The sequence below is a fragment of the Arthrobotrys flagrans genome (assembly GCF_004000055.1).
Source record: "Arthrobotrys flagrans strain CBS H-5679 chromosome Unknown unitig_3, whole genome shotgun sequence".
Taxonomy (NCBI): domain Eukaryota; kingdom Fungi; phylum Ascomycota; class Orbiliomycetes; order Orbiliales; family Orbiliaceae; genus Arthrobotrys; species Arthrobotrys flagrans.
The window spans coordinates 591008-608958 of NW_027137547.1; the positions used below are offsets into that span (position 1 = coordinate 591008).

The following is a 17951-nucleotide window of genomic DNA, read 5'->3' on the forward strand; positions in this document are numbered from 1 at the left end:
GGTTTAAAATTCATACATATATTTCTTGGAACAGACAATCTTGGACCTAGACTACTATGTATCATGATTGTAAAGCGTGTATAGAGGGTGGTATGTAGTGAATTCGATGGTGAGCCATCCTATGCTTCTGTGGCCTCATTATGTACATAAACTTGGTTACATAGGCGTGCCTGCCTTGCCCTAAGGGCAGCTTGGGTCACATGAAGCTTCGGCCATATGGGTAGCTTCAACATCCTCCCTCAGTTTGGTGTTATTCTATTTGCGACGAACTGTAATAATGATGGTACCCATGAAATGAAATTCTTCCTTTCTATTAGACTTCTATGGCCGGAAGTTGGTATTACTCAATGAAATCCGTTAGTTGGGCTTCAAACCCATGGCGTCGCGTAGCTTCGTGAATTGGACTCTCTCCAGAAGCTTAAAGAAGAAATCCACCACATTATCGCTACTCTCAATTCTACGCAGCTCTATAGCACTCTAAGTCGGATTGTAGCAGTTCTTCAGATTTAATAAGAATGATGTTCGCCATTAAAATCTTTACAGCATACATTCCTTAAAGGTAATACTAACTAATTATTCGTTCAGTACAGGCGTCCTGCTCAAGAAATAGCAACTTGCCTATTTGCATCACCTTCATGCCTCGGAAGTAGGACAGCTTCTTATATTCTACATTTAGGGCCTTCTTGAGTCTAGGTCTCCATTTGGATTGGGCCTGCCTAATTCTGGTAATTAGAACTAAATTGTCAACAAAAACTAGTAAAATAGTGCCGTTTGGGTGGTAAAATAGGCTAATGTCATAATTACTATCTTAAAGCCTAATTTAATTAGTTCCCACAGCACCATTGTGTAATAGATGAGTGATAATTGCTTTAGGCCATAAAATGACTTAGGTATCTTGAAGATTTGGCCTTCTTTGTCACTTAGGCGTTTTGCAGAGGGCTTTATCCCTTAGGACTTTCTTAGGTATGAATATGTAAATGTCATGTTCTATTCCGTCTATTTCTAGGAAAATTGTTGGAACGTTGCCTTAATCTATGAGTATAACAACCAATTAAAGTAGCTAAAATGCAGCGGACTGTAGAATAGCATATTACTGGGGTGTAGGTGGAATTATAATCTATTCCTTTTTATTGATAATTAATGCAGACTATTAGGTGGACCTTATAGCGGCTGATATCGTCATTCTGCCAGTGGTTTTTTTTTTTGAATTTAAGTATTTATAATAAAATAGCCTGGTTTTAGGTTTAGTGATTGTTTGTTATACTTTATACTCAACTACTTTCTCTAGTTCTTTTTTAATACCCTAGGCCTACTTAAGTGCTTCAGGGGAATTCATAGTTTCGCGGTAGGGTGGCTCATCCTCAGTAGCCTTATAAATTGGCATAGTTGCCTGGATTTCCTGGTCTGCGGCGGAGAGGTTTGCAGCGGCGAGGGAGTAGAATGCGTTGTAGTTGCTGGATTCTTCCATGGATTCTTCCATCCTTACTTCCTCGAAGCGGAGGGATGGTGCCACTTTAATGTCTTTGACCCTAGCTATTCTATAGCCATTTCAGATTTTGTAAATGTTACTGTGTTCTAGGCCCACAAATGTGCTTTTTTAGGCTTTAGTGTTGGGTTTCTTTCTGTCCTTAAGTGGTATATGGACGAAACAGCATGAGTCCTACTAGTGCAGACTTGAAACGTCTGGTTTGGTACCGTAGTACTTCTCATAGAGTGTTCGTACCCCTTCTTCCTTGCTGGCGGCTGTCATATTTGCATTGGGTCGAGCTCCGCCTCGGCCGCGGCCACGGGTATTACCGCCACGGCTGCTCCTATTATTGCTGCGGCCAACTAAGTTCCAGCACTGGCTGGTATCGTGGTTGGGCTTGTCACAGTTTGTGCAACGGTATCTTGGGAGTTCCGGGTTGGAACTACCGGATTGGGAGCCTTGGCCTGCATTTGTGGTATTTTGTGAGTTGCGACCTGTTGTGTTGCCTGCGTGCCGTCCTAGCCTATTTCCACTTCCGGAACCACGGTAACTTGGGCTCGATCCTGCAGATCTTGAGCTCGAGGTTCCCGCATGGCAAGCTGCCAGCTGCTGCTGCTTAGGTCGCAGCTTGAGCTCCGTCTCTTTCTTCATTAGGACGTGCCGTACCGTGTTGACTGACAGTTTGGGATCCTTCGTGAGATCATAATCGATATTGCCCCTAACGTTCTGGTACTTAGGTAGTAGGCCACGTAGGATGTTACCGATGAAGCGGCTATTATCCAGCTGCCCACCGGCTGCTGTAAGCTTGTTTCCGAGGTCGATAGCTCGTGTAACGTAATCCTCAATTGACTCTTCAGAGTCAAGCTGTAAGGCGTCCAGCTGCATTTCGTAGCGACGCTTGCCTTCGTCGTTCTGTGCTTGCCAAACGTTATTGATTTCTCTCCACATCTTAAAGGGATCTTCCTCGTCTGCGTGGAACCTAGTCCATTGGGAAGACTCCACGTTCTCAAGTATGTAGGTAGAACAATCCAGTCGCTGCCTCCATTGTTCTTCGTGTTTTGACTTTTCGCTTGTTAACATTGCGTCTATGACCGTAGCATCTGTTACTCCTTCTGCTTTAAGAAAGTGTTCCCAGCCTAGGCGCTTTATGTTCCGTTTCATTAGGATTCTCCACTGTAAGTAGTTGTCCTGCTTTAGGACGATCTGCTTAGGCTGGTAGGTTCGCCATTCCGTAGGTGCTGGCGTAGATGTCGACATTTTGAGCTTTGCAAGTCTCTGAGCTTCTGCTAGCTGTTTGGTCCTAGCTATGGCCCCTGCTGTTTTTGCAAGCGTATCGTCCCTTTCGATCTGTTCAAAAAGTTCCGCGTTCTCACTTAGTAAGTCCGCTCAGGTTGGTTCTTCGGATTTTGGCTCAGATCCTACTATAAATTCTGGTTCGGATTCTACTGCAATTGAGGCTACGCTCACGCGGCGGCTAGCTGGTAAACTTGGTAGGTCGAATAGGTTCTCTCTTGGGAGAATAGGATCCGTAGCTCTTTGGTCGGATTCTTGTGAATTCCTTCTGGTGACTGGTCTGGATTCGCTTCTTTGTGAGCTTGGTCCGCCGCTACCAGCAGTCCTAGTTCTTCGTTCTCTACGGCTTCCTTTTGGCTCTGACATTCAATAGTCCTAGAAGGGACCGAATTCGTAGGTAGGTAGGTAGAACGTAGCTTAGTAGCTCGTTCATGAATTTATAAGTAGGTGGAGGAGTGAAGTATTACGCTTTTGGGCTCATAATTTGTAAAGCGTGTGTAGAGGGTGGTATGTAGTGAATTCTATGGGAGCTATCCTATGCCTCTGAGGCCTCATTATATACGTGCCTGCCTTGCCCTAAGGGCAGCTCAGGTCACGTGGGGTTTCGGTCTTAAGGTCACGTGAAGCTTCGGCCATAATATCTATTCTATATGCTGAGGTTTTCTTCGGAAAGTTCCTCGAACCTCATCAACCGTGTACCTCGGAATATCATGGATAATTTTAAAACTGAATAAATTGGTCTTGATTCATACATAAATGTATCTACCATGGTCTGATGGGTCGTATAAGGCATTGCAATTCGGTCAGTGGAGACAGCTAGAACTGTCCTGCCTTTTGCTGAATTAACCATTCACCGAATTGGCCAAGTTAAGTGCTGTGAGACGAAACTATAGCAACAGCGATCTATAACCAACGTAAAGGTTTGCTGCGCTATAAAAATACTCCACGCATTTCCTACCACAAGCTTGAAATGTCCGGAGTATATACGGTAAACTATAAGGCACCGATTCGGAATCCGGAAACATGCATATGTCATGGAATTAAGGCTCAACATTCATATAAATCTTCTCTACTATGTCCTCTATAAAACATTCAGAGAGGGCTTTACGGTAACGGAAAACTGAATCCTATTTTATGCTTCATTTCTGGTTCACCGGCCTCCGTTCTCCAAAGCCAAGACATTTAACGGCGGACCCGTATAGCGTGTACGTGTCCGTTGTGGTACCCGGAACTCCTTTTCTCCGCCCATAAGGCAAAAGTCCTGTAAGCTGGCAGCTATAGAGTTCGTATGGAAGGCACCTGGATAAGCTTCCCAGAAAGGATATGAATTGCGGGATTGACGTTTTGTGCGAAAAAGTGGAGATGTAGTGTTGTGGCAAAGCTGAAGACGAAGAAACAAGTGTAAGGCACCTGAACTGATTTGGATTTATTCAATGGGACATGCACATCGATATCGACGGGAGTCTATAGCTAGGCATGGCAGCTTTAGGACACAAGCTAAAAGTCGATGCCGAAATCCGAAATCCGGAGACTTCGAACTTTGAGATTTGAGGCTGTGATTTTTTTCACCAACTTGTTTTCGGCAAATCTATCACTCCTATGTGCACTTTTGGCTTGAGCGGCTTTCCGCACCCTGTTGGTCTGACCTGGTAGAAATCGAGGCCACTGGTCTGACGGTTGGCAACGATTTTGGAAGCGAGTGTGCAGATGGGTAAGCTTAACTTCGACCCCCTCATTCAGAAAAAAATTGGTCAAACGTTCGGACGAGAAATAAAACAGCAGAAAGACCTTCAAGCAGTATCAGGGCCAAGTAGAATAATATCGTGAGGAATATAAACCGTAAACTTTTTCTAGTTTGGTCGAGAATATTCCACCGTTAGCGAGCGAGCGGATTGCATTTCGATACGGTTGTTTTGCCCCAGACGGGCCCAGCTCGAGCTCGGATATCGTCATATCTCATCAGCCTCAGTCAGGGTAGCTAAGCTCTTACCCCTTTGACCTCAAGACAAGAGATTTTGAAATGCGAGGATTGTGTATTTGAAGAAGGAAGTCCCCGAATGAATGCCCTAAAGGGATTTATCATTTCTTCTTTTTCATCCCATAGTGTTACAAGATCGATAATCGATAATCCCGAGTTTTTTCTTTGAAAACCACGAATTTTAAGCCTCAAAATCAGCCTGCCCAGCAGTAGCGTTGCTTTCTCCGAGCCCCGAGATCTTTGCAACACCAAAAACCTCATTACCATCACGCCTTCTTGGTTTTATCTAAATCATTCAATCCGCTAGGAATCGATTCGACTAGGAATTCGAGCTGTAACGTAAAACTAAAGGGTCAAGTGGGCTCTAACGCCACTTGAAGCGGAAGCCCCACCCACCTACGTCTAAAGCACACCTTTTTTCCCCTTCCCTTGCTGGCTGCAGGTTTCCAAATCCTTCAAAACTGTTGTCTCTTCAGTCTTTTTGGGCGAGGAGGTGTAACTCCTCTTTGTTGTTGTTGCGTAAGAATTACATAGCAGCAGGTCTTGGGAGTGCTTAGCTAGCCAGTCAGCGTATACATAGCCAGCAAGTGTAGACAACGGAAGATAGACGGGGTTATAATATTGTAGCGAGCTCAAGTCAAGTAAGCAACATAAGCTTTTATTTTATTTTATTTTTTAAACGCAAGTAAGTTTCCTTTTTTTTTTTTTTTTTTTTTGTAGCTGTATCTCCAGGGAATGCGCCTGGGTATTTATCTTGCATTGAGCCTTTCGGTTTCTTTTTTTTGTCTTTGATCCTTCCCTTCGAGCGGAGGGTTTCTAGCTACCGTAGATCCGGGAGCTGTAATCGTCATCATGTCTACCTGTACATGCGACGGTCTAAGCAGTATTCTAGCTAGGTGCATACCTAGGTCAGCGGTAGCTAGGAGCAGTAGCTAGCAAGGCTAGATGCCGGCCAACCAGCACTGATTTTATCCATTGTTACCCTCTATTGGGATGCATAGGTCATGTCACCCAGCACTTACCATATGGTCCCGTCTGTACCGCACTGCAGTACTGTCCTTTCGATATTCTGAATAGTTTCGTAAAAGATGAATCGATTGAAGCAATGGATAACTGACTGAGAATATTTGCGTGTGCATAAGCATTAGAAATACGTACTCGGTAGAGTGTCTCCATAGGGTTGCTGAGTACGGTAGGGGGTGTACGAGGGTAAAGTCAAATCCACAGCAGCTGCTACTGCCCTTTTGCTCCTTCCCAATCTCACGCACCAAATCAACCCAACCACACCACCACTACAGCTACATCAGACTACAGACTACTAACCAAACCACCACCACCAACCAACCAACTCCTCTTCTTCTTATTCTCCTCTTCTCCTCCTCTTCCTCCTCTTCTCTTCTTCTCTTCTTCTTCTTTTCCTTTTCCGAAATGGACCAAGTAAACTCTCGTCTGAAGAAGTTTGGATTTAGCCGCAAAGGTTCTACAAATAACGGCAGTACTCCTCCGCTGCATCCTTCGGTTTCTCATTCGTCTCTCAACCAGCAACAACAACCAGCGCGGCAAACACCCCCTCCACAGCCAAACCCTCTCGGCCGGCCCCCTTCTTATACCGGCGCCCCTCAAGGTCAAGTTCAAGGCCAAGGTCAGCCTTCCGGAGCACCTACCCCGCCAGCTCAGAACCCTTACCCTCCTCAAGGTCAACCTCAAGGTCAACCTCAAGGTCAACAACCTCAACCTCAACATCAACCTCCTCACGGTGGACAGCGGTCTCCTCCCGTAGGTCCTCCAAGTCATCCTCCTCAGCAGCAGCCCAACGTCGGGCCTCCTAATCCGCAACAGCAAGGCCCTCCTCAGGGTCCTCCTCGGCAAGGTCCTCCTCAACAGGGTCCTCCACAGCAAGGTCCTCCTCAAAATCTAAACGGTCCTCAGGGTAGAAACGGTTCTCCAATGTCTCAGGGTCATCCAGGGCAGCAGTATGGCGGACACGGCCAGTTCCCGCCTCCGATAAATACTGCTCAGTACGGCCGTCCTCCTCAAGGTCCCGGAGTTCCTTATCCAGGACCTGGTGGTCAAGCTCCTCCGTATGGTCAAGGCCATCCTGGAGGTCCTGGATATCCTCAAGGCGGTCCACCTCCGTTCGGGCAGCAGCAACAGCCACAGCATATACCACAGCACGGTCCGGCGGCCCACGCTCATGAGGCCCCAGGCGGCGGCAGGAGTCAATCACAGTTGATTGTTGGCATCGATTTTGTAAGTCTTTTTTATTTTATACTACATGCTTTACGGTTTTTCTATCCCTACACGTGTTTTTCTCTTTTTTTCCACTTTCTTTTCCCTCGCAGCTCTTCGCTTGTCCCTCAAAATTTTGGGTGTCTGATATCACTGCAGACAAACCCCACTTTCCCATGTCTCTGCTCACTCAGCCGCACTCGCAAGAGCGCAAGAAACAACGAAAATCCCCCCAAAGCAGGCACCCTAGAAAAGCTCGGGGCACGCTTACCCATAATATTCCAAATACAGCCTAACTAACAGGTTTTCCTTTTCTCTCATTTTTATCAAACAGGGAACAACGTTTTCCGGTGTCGCCTATGCTTTCGTTGCACCCGGTCAAGAACCACAGGAGTCGATTATCGCCGAATGGCCAGGTGCTGGTAACACCACCCGACAGAAGGTAAGCTTCCCAAAGAAAATACGATACGTTGGTGATATAAATAGCTAATACAAATTTTAATTTTTTTTCAGGTTCCTACCGTTTTATATTACGACCAGTACCAAAAGGTCGTTGGTTGGGGTCCAGATATCGGTGAAGCTCTAGCACCCACCGGATATCCCAAGCAGGGTGTCCAGAAGGTAACCACACCCGTTACTACCTTCGCTGTGTAGTATCGATTACTAATATTTTTTTGATGTAAAGGTTGAATGGTTCAAGCTGCAACTGATGGTGTCGGGTAATACCTATATTGACCCCATTAACCTCCCACCATTGCCACCAGGAAAGTCGGAAATCGATGTTGCGGCCGACTACCTCTTCAAGCTCCGTCAGGCCATGCGTGCGGCGCTCCAGAAGTCTTTGGGCGAAGTCTTTAACAGAGAAGAGCGAAACATCAAATACTTCCTGACCGTCCCTGCTATTTGGAACGATGCCGGCAAGGCTGCGACCAGACAGGCTGCCATCCAGGCCGGTTTCCTGAGAGATGCCAACGACAACCGATTAACATTGATCACCGAACCGGAAGCCGCCGCCATGTTCTGTTCGAAGATGGGACTGTTAAATCTCAAGATCCACGATGCCGTGCTGATCGTCGATTGCGGCGGTGGTACCGTCGATTTGATCGCTTATGAGGTCGAAGAAGAGGTTCCTTTCTCCGTTGCAGAATGTACCGCCGGTTCCGGTGACAGCTGCGGTAGTACCGCCTTGAACCGTAACTTCTCGAATATTCTGAGAGCGAAGATCCGAAAGATGAAGTTGCCGGATGGGTCCAGGACCGCCGGTAAGGTGTACGCCAAGTGCATCATGGACTTCGAGAACAGAATCAAGGCAGACTTCCGAAATAACGGACAGAAATGGGCCGTCGATGTCGGTATCGAGACCGACTTTCCCGATGCCGGTATCGAGGAGGGTTACATGACATTCACCAACGAGGAGATTCTGCAGTGCTTCGAGCCGGTCGTCAACAGAATTTTGGAGTTGGTGAGGAATCAGATCATCGCCATCCAAGCACAGAACAGACAGTTGCAAAATGTTCTTGTGGTCGGTGGTTTCGGTGCCTCCGAGTACCTCTTCCAGCAGATCAAATTGCACGTACCGCCGCAGTTCCAGAATAAGGTGGTGAGGCCCATGGACTCCGTGGCCGCTATCGTCAAGGGAGCTGTTACGGCCGGTATCACGGAACGTGTTGTCACATCGCGTGTTGCACGTCGTCACTACCTCATGGCTACCCTGCAACCGTTTAAGGAAGGGCACCACCCGGAGGCTTACCGCGTGCCGTCTCTCGATGGTAAGGATAGGTGCAAGTACACACGACAGATCTTTGTCACGAAGGGACAGAGGGTCAAGATCGGCGAGCCTGTGAAGGTTTCTTTCTTCAGACAGGTTGCGCCGGGAGCGACGCTTATGTACGAGGATATTCTGTATGCTTGTGATGACGATGTCTGTCCGGAGTATACCAAGGACTCGCGTAAGTCTTTCTCATTCACAATCACAACGGGAGTGGGATGATGCTAATATTTTGGGGGAAATAGGTATCAAGGAGGTTGTGACGCTGACGTCGGATCTCAGCCGCAAGAACTTGGAGAAGGACTTTGAGCGGATGGATACACCGCAGGGGACGTTCTATCGTGTCTACTTTGATATTTACTTGACTTTGGATGGGTCTGAGTTTAACGCAGAGCTTGTTTGCCAGGGTGAGGTTATGGGCAGATGCTCGGCCAAGTTCCGTTAAATCCGTTACCTTTCTCAAAATAAAATACAAAATGGGTCGATCGGGGGGATAATTATCTTTTTTGTGTCTTTTAGTTTATTTCCAACTAGCGGTTGATACGATTCTTTTTTCCTTCTTTACCCTCTTCTATGGATTGTTCGAGTGATTCGATGGGGTATTAACATTTTGAATGAACGCATGCATGTATGATGGATATTTTTTTCTTCTTTTCCTTATAATTTTAGCAAGAACAAATGATATAAACTACCTACTGCTATATATTTTCAACCATGCATTGGATATTCATATGAATGGAGAGAAAAAGAACAAGCTTTTGGCATGAAATACGAATCGATATCGATACGACGGCTTTGTGCATGCTTGCACAATGCATGGACTCGAATCAAGTCTTGAGAGGAGAGAGAGAGGCTGAGCAGGACGGGATGCATCGAAGCGAGGCTCTTACATACCTCTTGCTGCATTGGACAGACCGACGGCTACCTACTTCCCAGACCAGCTTGCGGGTGAGACAAGCCTGGGTGCCACTAAGAAGCTTAGCCCTTCCTACTTTTGAGGGGTAAAATACCAGAGCTATTCTTGTCTTGCTTCCGGACAGGGTCCTGAGCTTGAATACTTTTTCATACTCTGGCCGGATCCCTCGAGGCCGAACGGCCAAACAGACGGGCACACAGAGGGTGGTGAGGTGATCGAAGTGGGGATTTATATGCAAATATCACTGCAGGTTGAAGGGGAGAGGCTATTTTTGATCCCGTTGGATATCGCCGTCCCCACTGCGCTACTTTATTATTACCTAGCTACTTCTGAGCTATCTCTACCCCGGACAGGTACTTGACCGTACGTATAGTACGGAATGCGCCTTTGGTGAACGATATTAGCCGCTGTCTCACTCACTCCTTTTTTCTGGCATTTGCCCCTCTTTTTTTCTCTCGATTTGATAATTCGATATTGGAGGTTTCGCGATCGGATTTGCTGCACTTCTGCCCTGCTTGGGTATTCTTCTCGTCGCAGTTACATCTCGGGAGGTTCTGAGGACTGCTCCCCTGTCCTGTCTTGAGTCCGGTTCTGTCCTGGCCTGGCCCCGTACGGTTAATGCGCTGCTGCAGCACACCAACCTAAAACCACAGCTCCCCGATCGACCTGACCAAGAATCCATCCACCCACATCCACCCGTCCCCATCCACAATCGAAGCAGGTAACAGAGGCAGAGAAGGCAGCTGAAACAGAGGTCGAGATATCTGGAAGCGGAGTCACAGATATATATATACTATAGCATAGAGAGTGAGTTATAGGGAGCGTGGGAGTGGTAGTAAAGAGAGAGAAGGGTTAGCCATGCCTCACCTCCCATCCTTCTTCAACAACCACAAGCAGAATCGCTCAGCGACCGCTCTGCCAGCAGGGAACAACATCTCCTCCACTTCACTTCCTTCTTCCCCTCATCCGTCATCTCAACCTCCTCCTCAACCTCAACCTCAACTCCAACAGCAGTCGTCGTTCCCTCAGGCTCAAGGTCAGGGTCAGCAGCAGCACGAGTACACCGCGTACTCACCTCCTCCAGAGTCACTCTCCGTCCACCAGCAGATAGCCCTCGCTCAAGCTCAAGCTGCCCAGCAAGCTGCCCACCAACAGCTTAACCCCCAATCCCGTCCCTCCGCTGCCGCCTCAGGCCCCGCACGACATTCCTCTGTATCCGGTCCGGCTGGAATCCAATATTCCCATCAAGACCATCCCGTTCCTCAACCTTACGTCCCCGCAGGTCTGATTCGCCAGTCTAGCGGTGCGGCTGAAAGTCAGCACCTCCACCACTCCCAAACGTTACGAAACGATAACAACACCGCTGACAGCCTATCCTACTCTTCCTCCTCAAATACGGCGTACGAGGCTCAGAAACAGCAGATACAATCTGATGCACCACCTCCTCCTGCTGCTGCAATCCCTGCCAAATCTACCCTGAGAAAACCGTTACTCACGAAGGACCCTTCCTCCTCATCCGGTGGTATCAGCGGCTTGTTCCACAGACACAGCAGCAAACACAACCAGCAGCCTCAACAGCAGCAAGATCAATCCGCTGCTGCTCAAGAACCTTCTTCATCTTCAATCGGCAGACGTCTATCCACTCGGAAATCAACTTCATCCCCTCAAAGCTCTCCGAAAATTCCACAACAAATAGACGAAGACGGAAGCTACCAGAACAGTCCCCGTTCGCCCCGCCCTCAGAGCTTGTTACCCCCACCTCCTAAGATAGATCACGTGGAGGCTTTACGTCCGCTGAGAAGGTCCGATACCGACACTCAGTCGTATCAACCTCGTCCTAATTCTCAAATCCAACAAACTCCGAGTCCTCTCACTCCTGGTTTGCCTCAATATTATAACGTCAAGACCGGTCAGTACGAATCACACCAACCGCGACAGCAACAGCAGCAACAGCCAAACCAACAACCACCACAGCAACCGCAACCTCAATCCCAGCAAAATACTCCTCAGCAACCCCAGCAGCAAAAGGCTCATCAACCCCCTCCTCAGCAGCAATACCCAGGTCACAAATCCCATCCTTCCCAACCTCACATCCAGCAACCTCCGGCTGGATTCGCACGTTCTTCATCCGATCCTGCAAACCTCAAGGTCTCTACGAACCATCCCGGTGGTGGTTTGGCTGCACCATCTTCGCAGCAGCAGCAGCAGCAGCAACAAGGAAACAATAACAACCCGCCAGCTAGCCCCGGCGCTTCGGTTCACACCGTAGATACGATGCCTGGTAACCAACCTTCCAATGCGGGCCAACAGCCCTTGGGGAATGATGGGCGTGCTACGCCTACCGGCAAACCTGAGGGGAACGGCGGTGGGTCCGGGATGACGCCCAGTCAGGTGCAGGCGTTGATGACGGAGTTTGATACTTTGCGTATGTTCCTTCCATCTTTATTTTATTTGTTGGAATAGTAACTAACGTGATAACAATACAGAGGGTAAGTACCGCAAAGTCAAAAACCTCTACTTCGAACGCGCCGCCGAAATCGAGCGTCTCCAAAACACCATGGCGAACCAGCGGATGTCCCAATCCCGCACCACCCTCGACGACAACCAATACGCCTCACGATTCGAACGTCTAGACGGAGCAATCAAGAACCTGGCGTTCGAAATCCGTCAATCCTGGAAAGTCATCCCGGGATGGCTCCAACCCGTCGTCAACCCCGGCGCCGAAGTAAAAGGCGGCCGTGAAATGACCGTCGTCGGCCGAGCAGCCATGAGTCGATGGGTCGTAGACGAGATCCTAGATCGATATTTCCACCCCGGTTTGGAACCGAACGTCAGTTGGAATCTTAAAGCGATCGAGAATGGGATTAGGAGAAATAGTCCGCAACCCCAATCGATCGAGGAAGATGACAATTTAAGCGCTAAAGTGTGTACTTGGCGCATGTCCACGATCGATGGTGTCAGGCCGATGATCGAAGGCCCCATCGGGAAAGAAAATATCGAAAAGTTGAAGGCGTCGTTGGAGGAGAAGTTGATGGCCAGTTTGGCTATGCATTTGAATGAACCCTTGCCGCCTGGGTTGCCCGGTGGGGTTAATACTATCATCGATATCAGCGTCGGATTGCTCGAGAATTTACCGTTGGAGAGTAGAGATGTCAGGGTTTGGTATCCTCTACCAGGGGAGAAATTCGATGCGGTATTCATGAGGGGGGAGACGGGATTGCAACCGTTGGTTACGCCTGCCGGTGGAGCCGAGGATAAAAACGCGACGTTGATGGTTGATGGCAAGCCTATTGCGCAAGTTGAAAAGGCGACCGGCGGAGGACAACAACCGCCTCCGCCGCCTACGAAGGATGAGGTTGAATTACAACCGTCGAACAGTGTTAAAAGCGCGGAGTCCGGGAAGAAGCAGAGCGTGTTGAAGGGGATCAGAGGGAAACTTGCGGGTGCGGCCGGCGGGTCTTCGTCTGCTGCGGCAAGTGCGCAGGCTGCTGCTGCCGCACCGCCGGTGCAGGGGAGCCAGCCGAATCCGAGTCAGACCAGTTTGGCAGAACCGGTGGTGAATAACGGGGGGGGTGCCGGGGCCGGTCAGGCACCGGGGTTGGAGAAGGTTAGAGTCGCGGGGTTCATGGCGGTGGAGGTTAGGGGGAAGAGTATTTTGATCAAAGCGCCGGTTTGGACGTAGAATTTTTCTTTTTAAATTTGTAGAGTTTTTATTTGGTATTTTGGGTTGGGAGGTAAGGGTAGCATGGTTGAGTGAGCGATCCAGCAGGATATTGAGCGGAAGAGGGGACATATATTTGTGAATACTTATGAATATAGTGATGAGGCATGTATGGCATCGAAAGAGTGGAAACTTTTTATTTCATTTGCGTGTTTTATTTTTTTTTGGCATTTTTCTTTTTGAATGATACATGTTCATTTTGGTTCTTGATGATATCGACGACGATGAAGCTTTTTGGTAATTCCTTTTTTTTTTTGGAACTTTAGCTATATATATGGACACGGATACATTCGTTTTCCTTTGGTTATTATCTCACGAGGTTTATATTTCTTTCTTTTATTTCGTTCTTTAAATTCGTTCGGCGGTATGGTCAATCATGTATGGGCGGTAAACTATCGAGCGAGTACAATTTTCTAAACGATTTCAGGTTTCCAATATCCTCGGAACCGCGTACTGGTCGTCAGACGTGTATAAATATTCAACACCTCTTACCTAAGATCCAACCGCTCCCAACCCCCTCTCCTCTTCTTACCCTTCCCCTTCTCCGGCCTTTTTAGGCAATCGCTGCAAACCGTGGTATTGTCGATTTCGGTTTCTATCTCCGCACCGATGATTCTCGTTACGCCCGTTTGTGGGTCCGTCCGGAGTTTTGGAAGGACGCTCGGAACGTTCGGACAGATGCAATATGGTTTTCGACGGGACAGGTGGAGGGTTGGGTGGGGGTTTATCGTTCGGTCTCGGAGGGTGTGGGTACACGATGGATAGTGGATAGTGTGGGTGTGGGGGTAGGAGAGGGGTCGTGGAAGGGGGGAGAGGTGTGGGTGTGTGGTGGAGGGGGTTCTTCGGGGTTGGTCGTGGAGGGGGGTGAGGGAGGGGCTATTGCGATGGTAGGAGGGGTGCCAAAGATGTAGGGGTCCGAGGGGGAGAGGGAGGAGAGGTCCGGAGTTGGGAGGGGTGAGGGGGGGGACCGGAACCGCGACGGGGGCGGCGGCGGGTCGGTGGCATTTTGCTTTGTTTCTTTCTGAGTTTCTTGCGCAGCTTATTTTGTGGTTCCTTTCTTTCCTTTCTCTGAAATTGCTCGATTATTTTTAAGGTCAAGGTGAGGAGGAGGCCTACGAGGTATCGTGGACCGGGGGGGGGTATTTTGATGGGAGGTCTAGGGGAGCATTAGGTTTTGTGGATTGGTCTTTGCGTACACGGTAGGTATGTGTAGAGGTTTTGGAGAGGAGTATGGCGGAGGGGGTATATATACTTACTTTGTATGGGGGGGATACGGTATCGTGACCGTGAGATTGGAGTTTGCATACACGTAGAGATGATTGTTTCGAGATCTAGTAGACAGGCGAGTCGTAATCGAGGGACATGCGTCGCAGATGTAGAAGGGTGAGACAGGTCAGGTTGCGGCTTTTGGATCAATGGATATGATGAGGCTGGTTGCGTACACCGTCTGGTAGTCTGAAACAAAGAACGGTGTTATTTGAGATGCTGTCGCTGGTAATTACTCCCATCCTATGTGTGTCAGATTCCTAGATTCCATATGCATATCCAGAGATTCTACCCCACCATCGCTGCAATCTCCCCCACCCCCTCCCGCCCATTCTCCCTACGTCTTTCCTCACACCGTTCCAATATTCCTAAATACTCTTCCCTCCCACATTCACCATCCTCAGGTTCACCGAGGATTACGATAACCCCGGTTCTTTCATTATACGCCCGACAAGATGATTCTACTCATTTCTTCGTTCGCGGTGATGAAGGGGTGGATGTGCAGGAATCCAGTGGTTGGCCAAGAGAGGGCGAAGGGGTCTGATATTCTTCCCGTTCTCGTAGCATTTCTTCCATGTTTCGTTGGTTGGTGTCTCTGTTGAGGAGCGGTCCATGGCTAGTGGGGATTAGCCTTGTCATGTACGGCGGTTAGGATTCTGGTGCGAACGGTTTCGAACTTTGAGGCCATGGTGGCCGGTTATGGTGGTCTATAGGGGGTGGGGGTGTATCTTTGAAATGATGGTTATTTAGTTTATATGCGTACACTTCGATATTTCTAAAGAATGATGCGCGGGAACTATGATTGTCGAACAGGATATAAGCTTTTGATACCATGTAAAGTAAAGTTTGAACAGAGGGTGAGAAGTGCGGATCCATTTGGAACGGAGAATTGTATCATCTATTGCAATTGAAGTTTATATCGATATGTAGATCGATCTACGATTATTGGCCTCTTCTGGGCGGTAAGTTATTTTCCACGTTACGTTTTATGCCATGCTTGTCGGAAGTTTATTCCACGTGGATGTCGTGTCGCCCCACAAGACAGCCACGCTTGCGGACGCCTGAATATATCATTCCGGGGTATAGAATTTAAAGTTAGGGGATCGGGTATCGTGATTAAATTGCTAAATGAATTCAAGTCGACAACGCGAGGTTTTGTTGTATGTTGATGTTCACAATATGCGTATGTGCCGCATGTCTACGTCGTACGCGTACTCGTACGAACGGTGCACTAATGTTCCTGTAGTTTTGTGCCCAAAACCTGCCTGAAAACTGATAGATGGCCGAAATAAAAGGAGGAAGGAAATATCTCCGTTCATCTGCCGAACTAGCTATATCTGCCCCATATCCACTGATCAAGGTAGTGTACGAACAAGCCTCTGCTGATATAATACCACTCTAACCTTAATTCTTCGGTATCTGTCCACAATCTTCGTTCTGTTAGATAATATAGCCATGTCAACTTTACAGACGGTCAAAGGCGTCAGGGTCAACTGCATTGGCGACCGCGAGAAATGCCACAGACCCCAATACGAACCAATCGAAATCCCCATCACAGACCCAATCTTCTCAGAACGCGAACGCACTACCTCCGATATCACCGACCGTATCGGAATCCCCCTCTTTACCTGGAAATGCCCCCCAAGCCCTGTCTGGGCGAACTCAAAGGAGGCATCATCTGATGGAACGGGATTTGCCTCAAGCTCCGAAGCTGCGGCCCTTCACCTCTCATGTAACACCAACGAACAACCCGACATGATGAACAAATTCGGGTTTGGATTTACACCGGGCAGTTTTCTTGCTGTAAGGCAGGATAGGAAACCGTTGAAGCCGTTGCATATGGAGGCTTTGTGTAGATATTGTAGGGATTATGTGCTACCGCTTTTTTCGCATCATCTTGGGGAGTATGCGCCGGATGAGCCGTTGAGCCAGGAGGCGGTTTTGGGGATGATCTGTAGACCGACTTTTTCAATTTTTTTTTATGAAAGGTTTGAGGAGGATGTGAGGGCGAGGGGTGGGGGGTATGTTGCTCTTTCTCCTCTATATGGGGCTTAAGGGTAGGCATGTTTGGTTCCGCATGTTTGTGAAGAGGTGTAGTGTCGAGGTACGTATTCTGATCGAATCGGCATCGGCATGGCTCTAGATTCTTTGTACATGTCCTACGGTTCACCAAAGTCTCGATATGAAAGCTCGACCTGGCCAGCCGGGAATTGCGGAAGGGTGGTTTTGTTTTGAGAGAGAGAGAGAGAGAGAGAGAGAGAGAGAGAGAGAGAGAGAGAGAGAGAGAGAAATGCACAAAGCTCATGTCAGGGTTATAAACACCGAGAAAACAATCCATCTTTATCTTGCTGTTCACAAAATAATCCCATTTCCTCCGGATAGCTCTTATCTTGATATATTTGTTCCTCACGATGCAAGGCCAAGGGCACGGTACCCAACACATCCCCGTGTTACATTTTGAACCCCCCTGTCACACAACGTTATTGCCTTTCGAGCATGCATTGCGGTGCCCCCTTTCCCGCGCCTACCGTCACATCTCACAACCATGGCTTCCATCAATCAAGGCTATAGAAACCTTGTCCATGAACTCACCTACTGACAAATATCAAAACCTTGTGTTTCGGCTCCACTTTGAGGCTTTTAGGCCCTTTCGGTTGCTAATTATGAACCTCTCGGTCCTTGGCGTAGTCATGACTCTGTGGGGCTCAAGAGATTTGGGAGCCGGACCAGCAGCTTCATAGGGCAGTCATGGCCTTGGATGAGGCTCATTTATTCAAGGCAGTAAGCAGGCTTGGTGGACCCGGGTGTATGCGTCGGGTAATCTTGTCAATTCCAAGAAAACAAGAAAAGCTTTCAAATCGAAACACGAGGTTCTGATGGTCATTTTCAGAGCTGGGCAATTTTGAATATTTTTGTGGACGGCGCCGGTGTGGTCCGCAGCGGATGTTGAGCCGCATGGTCTTGATTCGCTCTTGTGCGCAAGCTAAGCACGTCTTTCTCCAGCTGGTATCTTTATTAATTTTTTTGGTCATGGTTTCTGTGCGTGATAAGATTAAAGGCACAACTGCTCGATGTATGCGGCGACAGGGGCAGTATTGCACGGAAGGGATCATGGGTAAAATATACAGTGTGGAAGGGACTTTCTTTTCGCAATATTGATTGTAGACGATCCCGATAATATCGTACGAAGTGTGTGCCCGGCCAAGTCCATGGATTGCCGAACCCCAGTTGACCCAGGCTGCCAGACGGCGAACGTCTGGGTGTGACAGCAGATGCTACTTGTAGCTACCACCCTCCTCGTTTGATTGCTTT

At 48.3% G+C, this 17951-nt stretch overlaps 3 protein-coding genes and 1 further gene across 3 annotated transcripts; 3 read left to right on the forward strand and 1 right to left on the reverse strand.

Moving 5' to 3' along the window:
* Positions 1-1309: 1309 nt before the first annotated feature.
* Positions 1310-2725, reverse strand: DFL_001553.
* Positions 2726-6167: 3442 nt separating this feature from the next.
* DFL_001554 (uncharacterized protein) lies at positions 6168-9181 on the forward strand (the record flags this gene model as incomplete). The annotated part of the gene is made up of 5 exons (XM_067630188.1): positions 6168-6989; positions 7303-7410; positions 7482-7589; positions 7654-8917; positions 8982-9181. 5 exons carry the CDS (start codon positions 6168-6170, stop codon positions 9179-9181), a joined length of 2502 nt encoding a protein of 833 aa, XP_067492856.1.
* Positions 9182-10510: 1329 nt separating this feature from the next.
* On the forward strand, positions 10511-13334 carry DFL_001555 (uncharacterized protein; the record flags this gene model as incomplete). The annotated part of the gene is made up of 2 exons (XM_067630189.1): positions 10511-12077; positions 12139-13334. The coding sequence occupies 2 exons, from the start codon at positions 10511-10513 to the stop codon at positions 13332-13334; spliced, it is 2763 nt and encodes a 920-aa protein (XP_067492857.1).
* A 2760-nt stretch (positions 13335-16094) lies between these two features.
* DFL_001556 (uncharacterized protein) lies at positions 16095-16694 on the forward strand (the record flags this gene model as incomplete). Its single annotated transcript, XM_067630190.1, has 1 exon — positions 16095-16694. One exon carries the CDS (start codon positions 16095-16097, stop codon positions 16692-16694), a length of 600 nt encoding a protein of 199 aa, XP_067492858.1.
* Between the last annotated feature and the right edge of the window lie 1257 nt (positions 16695-17951).